Source organism: Acromyrmex echinatior, chromosome 7, assembly GCF_024713525.1.
Source record: "Acromyrmex echinatior isolate Ae372 chromosome 7, ASM2471352v2, whole genome shotgun sequence".
NCBI classification, from domain to species: domain Eukaryota; kingdom Metazoa; phylum Arthropoda; class Insecta; order Hymenoptera; family Formicidae; genus Acromyrmex; species Acromyrmex echinatior.
In genome coordinates, this window is record NC_141858.1 from 11,584,657 (window position 1) to 11,594,807 (window position 10,151).

The 10,151-nt window shown below is 28.6% G+C and overlaps 1 protein-coding gene and 1 long non-coding RNA gene across 2 annotated transcripts; one reads left to right on the forward strand and one right to left on the reverse strand.

Annotated features, from left to right (window-relative positions):
• Positions 1–98: 98 nt before the first annotated feature.
• Positions 99–6,480, forward strand: LOC147909199 (uncharacterized). Its single transcript, XR_015545626.1, has 3 exons — positions 99–5,157; positions 5,432–5,617; positions 6,079–6,480. It is a non-coding gene; the product is annotated as an uncharacterized LOC147909199 (long non-coding RNA).
• Positions 6,481–7,206: 726 nt separating this feature from the next.
• LOC105149966 (uncharacterized) lies at positions 7,207–9,922 on the reverse strand. The gene is given in 5 exon segments (XM_011062740.2): positions 7,207–7,697; positions 8,344–8,725; positions 8,965–9,068; positions 9,071–9,206; positions 9,799–9,922. Coding segments are annotated over 5 exon segments (1,161 nt in total). The 5' UTR covers positions 9,882–9,922; the 3' UTR covers positions 7,207–7,241.
• Positions 9,923–10,151: the final 229 nt, after the last annotated feature.

Sequence of the window (10,151 nt, forward strand, 5' to 3'; positions counted from 1 at the left end):
TAAATGGAAGTGGGAGTTGCTTACTGTGACGCATATCATTATCCAATAGCGTTAGTCACGTAATAGATATAAGGTACACATATATTTTCTAATTATATCAGTAATAAATAAAAGCTACACATACATTTTCTAATTATATCAGTAATAAGTAGTATAAAAATTAAGAAAATCTCTGTCATGCTGAGCTGTTGTTTTTATTGAATAAGAGTTTTGTATATTTCTTTCGAATTTTCTGAATTTTTTACCATTTTTTATTTTTATTCTTTCTGGCTATTCTTTTGCCAATAATTCTTAACAAACTTCTCAACAAATACAAAAAAATGAGTATAAATTTTTTGCAACATAAATTATCGAATAATTAATGCATTAATGATAATATTCTTGAGCATTAATGATAAGTTTGAAATTAAGTATTTATATATATATAAAATTGCTTGTCTTTCGAAATAATTAAACCGGTGTATTGTCTTAAAATTTATGGAGTTTCTACTAATTATTTATTAACGTGCTTTGCTGCTACAAAAGCGTTACATAAACGACACTTGGCCGCAAGAGATGCTTCAGGAAGATTTTACCCATTTATTAAATTAAGTCACGAGCCACAATGAGAAGAGTTCAGTATTGCGATGCACTCTTTCAGAAAGAAAGATAGAAAGATAGAGGAGTCAATAAAGCGGCGATAGAGAAGACTTAAATGGAATATTCCAGTATATTCGATACGTTGATCATTCTAATAAGTTGAGCATAACGTTGACTTGGCTATGAGTGATTTATACATATTTTCGCGATATAGCCGCGATTAGATTTTGCTGTTATGTTTGTTCGTGTTTTTGCATAATCATCATGCGATATCCTTTCATTTCTTAAAATGGTGACCTGTAATACGTAATGAACGGAGAACTTTGTTATCTCTGCAATTACGCTAATCATTCATCCATATCATAACTTTTATCGTAAAAACTGTGTCATAACAATTAGATATACTTCTAGTTTTCGAGACTTTTAAATCGACTTTTAAATCGATTTTTAAAATTGACCTGAAATATCTGTTAAAATTGTTTACTTTGTGTAATAAGTAAGTTGAAAATTTCCAATATGTAATATCATAGAAGGGACAAGGGGTTATCGACAAAATTATCGCATTACATATCACATTTTTGGAATAAAAATAGATTGTAAAAAGTCGCACGTAAGATGCATACATTCTGCTGCTGTAGATTAAGATATATAATATAGCAATGAGAAATCCATTCGAATAAATTACATAATTTATTTAAACAACGTAAATTAAATAACAAGCAGCAACAACAATTTCACGTAGAATCCATCGTGAGTTTTCAATCGAGAATGTTCGTCGGTAAGATTTAATAAAACGGCATCCCCGACTTCCTACTCATTTTAAAATCAATTAAGATACAAATATGTTTTTATCATGCAACGATTATGTTCGGCAAACGCTAGATATGTCTTTTGAAAGATCTATACTTTTTTTTTACTATACTTTTTTTATTGTAGTTTAATTTTAATTTAAATTCAACATTGATTGAAATGGGCATTAATTAATTTAATTGATTTAGATTTTTTTTTTTTAATTAAATACCGGTTTATCACGAAATATATTAATCATATATTAATCATATTTTTCGCTTAACGATTGCACTTGCTACTCTTGTTTAATATCAAAAATAACTTTGTGAGAGAACATCACCGACTGTGCCAGCGAGAAACTACAATTTTATTTATAATATCGTAACATTATTTATAACTATAACATTTTTTTAATAAAAAAACGACAGAATTTTTCAAATGAAGATTTGTGTGTGATTATTGATCGATATAACTCAATGAGCAAAATATCTAAAATCGATGCATAAGACAATTTTAAGATATCTTTCAGAATTTTTTACGAAATATATCGTTAAGATGTTTTTTAAAGATATTCTAAAGTTTTATTTTTTAGACACTCTACTAATTGGAAATTTTCGTAAATATTTTCGAAAAATAATTAGATGATAAGGCAATGTTTATTCAGTATGTTTACTCCCATAGATGCAATCTATAGTCCCATCTATGATTAAAGCTCTCTAATCTATCTTGCGAGTAATTTCTCTAATAGAGATAGAAAGTAATTGTAATATATACCGTTAAAGAATTATAAAACATTAAAAGAAATAATTTTAAAAAATCCTTTATAAAAGTTGAATTTCCTGTTTTATTATTTATTTAGATTAACAAATAAAAATATGAAAGAAATTGTAGAAATTAAAAAATATCACAAGATAATTTATATTTGAAAATGTGATGTACAAGTTATACTTTCTTTTACCAGCTATGATATTTCGTCGTTATATCATTTATAATGTATAATGATTCACGATCAAGAAAATGTCACGATTTAGAAAATTGTAAAAAAATTGTATGGTAGCTTATCACTCTTTAGAAAGATATAATTTAAAAGAAAATGAAAGGTTTCGGAAGAAAGAGAGAATCATGTTTTCTTTCTACTTAAATAACTTGTTTTGCTCATAAAACTAATAAATAATAGTTTCGAGAAGAAGAAATTAATAGGACAAACAAAAGTTTAAATAACGTACCCTTTCAGGGTCACATTTGTTCAAAGGAATGTTAATGGTGAAGCTTCTACCGCGAACTAGATCTAGGAGAAAGAACGGTTCTTAGGAATAAAAGTTACTCTGTGTGTAGATTACTCCTGAGAAATCCTCTATAGTTTTAAGCTCGACGGTCATTCTTTCGGTAATGCGCCGCATCACACCACGCGATCGTAGCCATCGATGGATGGATGTATTTAGACAGTTCCTGCTGCCAGATTTCTTCCATAATTGATAGCTAATTCTAAATTTTTAATCTTTTGGACTTTACTCTCAATCGACTTTATAGTCCTCCACAAGTACAGATCAGCAATGACCATCTGACAACATCCTTCAGCGTCCTTAAGGAACAGTCTATGGACATGCTGCTGAACTTGAATATGCATCAATTTTGCGACTTAAAGAAGAATGTCTTGCAAATCGAAATTATGGACACCAAAACTCTTTTTCTGACAGAAGATGCACTTCTTTTTCTTATTGAAATTTATTTTTAATTAATAAAACTTGTGTGTGTGTGTGTGTGTGTGTGTGTGTGTGTGTGTGTGTATAAAAAGTCTTATTATTATGATATATAATATTAATATCATATAATCTCTTATATATACATAAAAAATTAATTATAATTAAAGAACGTTAGAATAAACAATATTAGCAAATAATAATTTATTAACAATTATTTCTACAACAAGTGTGCATTTATCAGCGTGTGCAATGGAAACAGTGATGAATTCTTAGATGACAGAGATCTCCAGCGAGCTTTCGAGGGATGCTAAGAAACAGTGGCAGCATGGTAAGTACGTATCAGCCCAGGCTGTCCTCTTAGTCCTTTTGTCCTTTTTTTCACTTTATCTATTAAAAAAATACTATTTTTACACTTTTCTCTTTGCCTGGTCTATTTTAGTATATTTCTGCCATCGCCTGTTCTTTAAATAAATTTAAATTATTAAATTTTTGTTTTTGAGTAACTTAAAGTTATAAATATCTAAGTTGTATAATCGTTATTTATAACTTATGACAATTTACTTTTTTTTTAACGAACATTATTTTTTCTACGATAATTTTTCTCGTCGATGATAAATGTTTTTATGGAAATTTGTTAGACGAACAGCAGTAATCAAGGGTCATCAAAGCCACTTTAGAAACTACAATTTATCCGCATGATCCGTTCATAGAAGCCACAGTCAAGAAACTGGAGGCTCTGGATTTTATTAGGGCGCGTCATTGCGGAATTGAGTAGATTTAACGAGGATAAAACGCTGGCTATCACTGCATTGTTTAAATTATTAAAATTTTGAATGTTAAAAAATTATTGCGTGCGATTTAAGTGTTATTATGCGAGTTACTATAAACAAAGGAATAAGCATGGAGCGAAAGTGTATATGCTGGGCATTAAAAATATGAAGGAGAAACAATGTTCAAAGTAATTTTTAAGTTTAAGCATCGTCTAATCGCTGCTTGGTACTTACTTTTAATTAAGTTAATTCTCCATTTTGTGACATCGTTGGTATCAAATGTTGTTTAATATCGAACTTCTCCGCTTTTGTTTTAATATACATTTATTTCAACATTATTAAAATAAACGTTTGCATGTTGTTCGTTATTTGCTGTCTATCTAATATGTACAATTACATAAATGAAAGAGCGGCTCCAGAAAAGAATATCGTATTTTGAAGTTTCAGCTGATTCACAAAACGAAGAAGAAGACTGCAATATATATCTTCAATAAATGAAAATTTGATGCATTGATCAATAGTTATGATGTAAAAAACTTTTAGCTCAGAAACAAATTGAAAAACGTTGAAAAACGTTGGAGAATATGCACATCGCTCAGAGTGAATCTTATAAAAATGCATAAATTATACAGAAGTTCTAGTTAAATTGAAAAGAAATTATATTTAAAGTATACTTTTTTGTATATTTTCTTACACGTGTGTGTAATGTCTAATTGCATTATTTCCAAATAGTATATATATTTATATATGCACTATACTACGCTATATAGCAAAGTTAAAAGAACAATTAAATTGTTACTCATATGTTACTAATATTTAACATAATTAATTGCAGTATAGATATTTGCGAAAATACGATTAAATATATCAAGGTTTTATTTGGAATTCATACAAAAATAAAACTTGTGTATACATAATTTTGCTGAAGAGAATCAGCGATAAGATAGTAAGCGATAAGATTTTTCTACACATCTCGAAAAATATGTACATCTTTTGTGGTATTCTTTGCAATTTTTCATTTAAGTGATAAATATGGACAAATGTGTATATATATATATATATATATAGTATTAAACTCTTATAAATCTCGAGTATGAAATGTGATAGACAGAATGCGCTTTATTGTTTAATAATGATTTAGAGACTTGAATTTAATGTTGGATTCGATTCAAACTCAGTTTCTCATTATTTACCGAAGAAAAACGCTGACTTTTTACATAAAATGACAATAACAGGCGAATAAAAAAATTTTGCATTTTTCACAAGATATTTGTTGTGATAGCAGTTATATGAAGGAGTGTCTTCTATATACACAGGTGTGTACTCAATTTATAAATAATGTCGATTTTATACTGCTGCTATTTTTTTATAAGAAGTATTTGATACATTTTAATAATTTTTTTATACAAAAAAAACAATACGGCTTGATTTATTTATTAGCTAAATTTTTTATTATTTGAGCAAAAAGGATAATGTGTACACATTATATAATTCATACTTTTATGTAGATGTATCGCAGCTATATATTATTTTATTTCTCAAATTGCATTTTAAAAAATATCTATTTATTTTGTGATATTGTAATTTTAGATAAAAAATTCAAAAAGGGAGAGAAAAAAAGGAAAATCACGTTTACAAACATTTATTATATATCTATATATATTATATATCTATCTCGGATACTCAGATATTCAGATATTGAGTGAAAGAGAGACATACATAGAGATTTTAAATGAATAACGTTCATAGAAGTCTCACTTTTTATATGATAATTTGGTAATTTGTTTTATTTATAAACAAAAAATACAAAGTATGTGCGTGTGTATATATATATATATATATATATTATACATACATACACACACACACACACACACACACATACATATATAGATTTAAAATTTATAAGAATGACATAAAAAAAATAATATTATACGGATGTAATAATAGCTTTATTGAAGTTTTGCTGAAGTTTTGCTGTTTCTCCTCATAAGTTACTTACAACATGTGTGTACCTATATGAATTTTATTGCGCGTAGACATTTCTCATGTCGGTTTTTAATTAAGAATAGAAATAAAATTTTAGGAATATAAAAGTAAACGTTTTTCAATTAGCAATTTTTTCATTGAACACATTTTCGTCAATCGAGTATAACATTTATTTTACAATGCACATCGCGCCGATGCGAATTTATATTGTGTAATGATATTGAACTAATTACTTACTTCTTATACAGATAATCATCCTTTGGTGGCGAAGGCTTCGGTTTGACATAGGGAGATGTCTCTTTGAACTTCGCCGTTGCCATTATTACATGTTATATGTACATACTTTGATTCCAAAATCTGTTGCGATCGAGAAACCGATTTCTGACCAACGATGCCTCGATATTAATTTTTTATATACAAAAAGGTAAAGGAAGTGGAAGTTGCTTACTGTAACGCATATCATTATCTAATAGCGCCAGTCGCAATAGATAAAAGTTACACATATATTTTCTAATTATATCAGTTATAGATTAATGCTACACATACATTTTCTAATTATATCAGTAATGCTTAGTATAAAAATTAAGGAAATCTCTGTCATGTTGAACTGTTGTTTTTATTGAATAAGGATTCTGTATATTTTTTCCGAATTTTCTGAATTTTTTATTATTTTTATTTTTATTCTTATTGGCTATTCTTATGCCAAGAATTCTTAACAAACTTCTCAACAAATATAAAAAAATGAGTATAAATTTCTCGCAATATAAATTATCGAATAATTAATGCATTAATGATAATATTCTTGATCATTAATGATAGGTTTGAAATTAAGTATTTATTTATATACATAATATATATATGTATATATATATATATATATGTATGTATATATAATTGCTCATCTTTCGAAATAATTAAACCGGCATGTTGTCTTAAAATTTATGGAGTTTCTACTAATTAATTATTAACATGCTTTGCTGCTACAAAAGCATCACATAAACGACACTTAGCAGCAAGAGATGCTTCCAGATAGTTCTACGCATTTATTAAATTAAGTTATGTGCCACAATGAGAAAAGTTCAATATTGCAATGCACTCGTTCAAAAAGAAGGATAGAACGTTTATCATATTTCTATATCTTTGTCTTTCAGACATTCAGATTTTAAGTGAAAGAGAGACATTCATATAGATTTTAAATGAATAACTTTCATAGAAGTATCACTGTTTTTTTTTATACCCGATAATTTGATAATTTGTTCCATCTATAAACGAAAAAGTATGTATAAATTATATATATACATATATATATAATTAATATATATATAATTTATAAGAATGACATCAAAGAAAATAATATTATACGGATGTAATAATAGTTTTGTTGTAGTTTTACTCAAATTTGGCTGTTTCCTCATAAGTTATCCCCCAACTCGTCTTTTGTCCATATGAGTTCCACGACTTTCCCCAAGCGAGCGGATTCTTCACAGGCCGTAGCGATTTTACTCACCGCTAGAATGTCTTTCGATTTGACCTCCGATTCAACCTTACCATGTACTACATCGAGGAAGTGATCAAATTCTCTTATGTAGGCGTTCATAAAACGACTAGGCCATGAGTACCAGATCGGGGCGGTGGTAATTCCTTGTAGTTCGTTATATGCATGAACAGAATGAAACTGTCTGTCGTCGGCTTGCAACATACCCTTCGGACCGAAGACTTCCAGTCGTTGATCATATCCGTATGGGCTGTTGCGCGATAAATCGATCATGCCAAGTGTTCCTGAAGGAAAATGGAAGTTCACTGCAACCGTGTCGAAGTCTCCAATGGCTTTAATTTCTGGGATATTTGCATGAGCTAGGACCGAAACCTGTAATTCATATTTTATATTACTTTTTTTTTAGATACGATTTGTGTAATTTTTAGTTCTTCGAAATAATTATAAAAATCCGCTTTTTTAAGATAACAACTGCATTCCTAAGATATTAACAGATACACACATTTTCTGTACACTGAAAAAAAATTACTAAATCTTAATATATATTTCTTTGAATAGTACTAAGTAAACATTTGATCACAGTACTTAATTAAAAATTAATAAATATGAATGAAATTAATAATGAAATTAATGGTTTTACGTCAAATAAATATCCCTGGTAAAGAAATTGATAGAGAACGATTGAGAATATACAACGATGGATTTTTGTCAATTTATATCGTTTTCTATAAAATTATATCACTGACTTCGCGAACATCACGATTATTCGGATACTAATCCTATTGTATTTTATTGAATTCTATAAGATTTGTATAAGATTGTTATAAGATTCAAACTAATGAATTCATAAACCAGATTTAAAACAATACCATTTTTCTATCGTTCTCTATCAACTTTTTTTACTAGGGATATGTTTACATGTAGTAAATATTTGCTTAGGATTATTCAAACAAATATTTATTAAAATTAAGTTATTTTTCTTAGTGTACATTGCATATAATACGTGTAAAAATCGTACCTTATCTGGGTATTCTCCGAGAACCCAAACAATCAAGTCGATATCGTGGACCAGGCAATCGTAGAAGATACCGCCAGATACTTTCAAATACTCTAGAGAGAGCAAAGGAGAGTCATGAGCGACTTTTTTAATCATGTGGACATGTCCGACCTCCCCTTTGTGAACTCGTTCTTTCAAATTCCAATAACTCGGATCAAATCGCCGATTGAACGCGGTAAATAGTGGCTTGCCGACTTTTTTGGCCATCTCGTAGCATTTGACGGTGCTTGGACGATCCTCTGCTATGGGTTTCTCACAGAAGACTGCCTTCTTTGCTTGCAGAGCTTTAATAACTATATCTTTATGTGTGATAGTCGGCGTTGTCACGAAAATCGCGTCGACACTTTACAAATCATGAAAAGTGAACATTTCTTGTTTGATTGTACAGATACATTTGTATTACAGATTTATATTGTCTAGATACAGAAATTGTGTAGTTCGTGTAAATATAATTTATAATATATCAATTATATTACACACATATAAGTCTATATTATAACAGGTACTTAATTTTTAATTTTAATTTAACTTTATTTAATTTGATTATTTGACAGTACTTTTTTAATTGATATAGTTACTTACTTGGAATCTTTGAATACTTTGTCACACTGCTTGCTACTTAGAAAGGTAACGTTGTCCAGATGCCAATATTTTTGAATACTTTGCCATTTACTCTCGACATCATCTCAACAATGTATAAAATTTGGACACGTCTACTAGAAATCATAGTCTTTAAATGTATCGTCCCGGCATGACCCACGCCGAACAAAGCCACTTTAACTATCGGTTCCTTCTCCGTTTTCAGGGTTAAGTGTTCTAAATATCTACAAAAGATATTTCTTTAATGTCTAATCACTTCTACCAATATCGAATAATTTTAATCTCTTAAAAGATTTAATAATTTAATTTACTCTTTATCTTTTTCTATTTTTTAAATTAGAAAGAGAGATTAAAAAGAGATAAAAAAGTAAATTAATTTGAAATTATAAATATTAATCTCGGTTTAATTTACTTTTAATATATTATTAATCTATATAGAAGTTTTACTATTAACAGAAGAGTCGTTAGTAAAAGAAGATTGGAAGTAAAGAAACTTGAAATCTTGAAGAAATATAATTGAAATTTCTGGAAAGTCTAAAGTGAAAAACTGCAGTAATTTTCTACCTACCATAAAAGTCATTTATAAAATTAATTAAAAATTTGTTCATTTAAAGCCTATATGAATTTTGTTGCACGTAGACATTTCTCATGTCGATTTTAAATTAAGAATAGAAATAAAATTTTAGGAATATAAAGGTAAATGTTCTTCAATAAGTTAAGGATAACTTCCGTCAATCAAGTATAATATTTATTTTACAATGCATATCACTCCGATGCGAATTTATATTGTGTAATGATATTGAACTAATTACTCACTTCTTATACAGGTAATCATCCTCAGGTGGCGAAGGCTTCGGTTTGACGTAGGGAGATGTGTCCTTGAATTTCGCCGTTGCCATTATTACAAGTTATATGTATATATTTTGATTCTCCAAAATCTGTCGTGATTGAGAGACCAGTTTCTGGCCAACGATGCCCCGATAATAGCTTCTTATATACGAAAAGATAAATGGAAGTGGGAGTTGCTTACTGTGACGCATATCATTATCCAAGCGTCAGTCACGTAAAAGAGCTGTTATTTTTATCGAATAAGGATTCTGTAAATTTCTTTGTAATTTTCTGAATTTTTTTATTATTTTCATTTTTATTCTTACTGGCTATTCTTATGC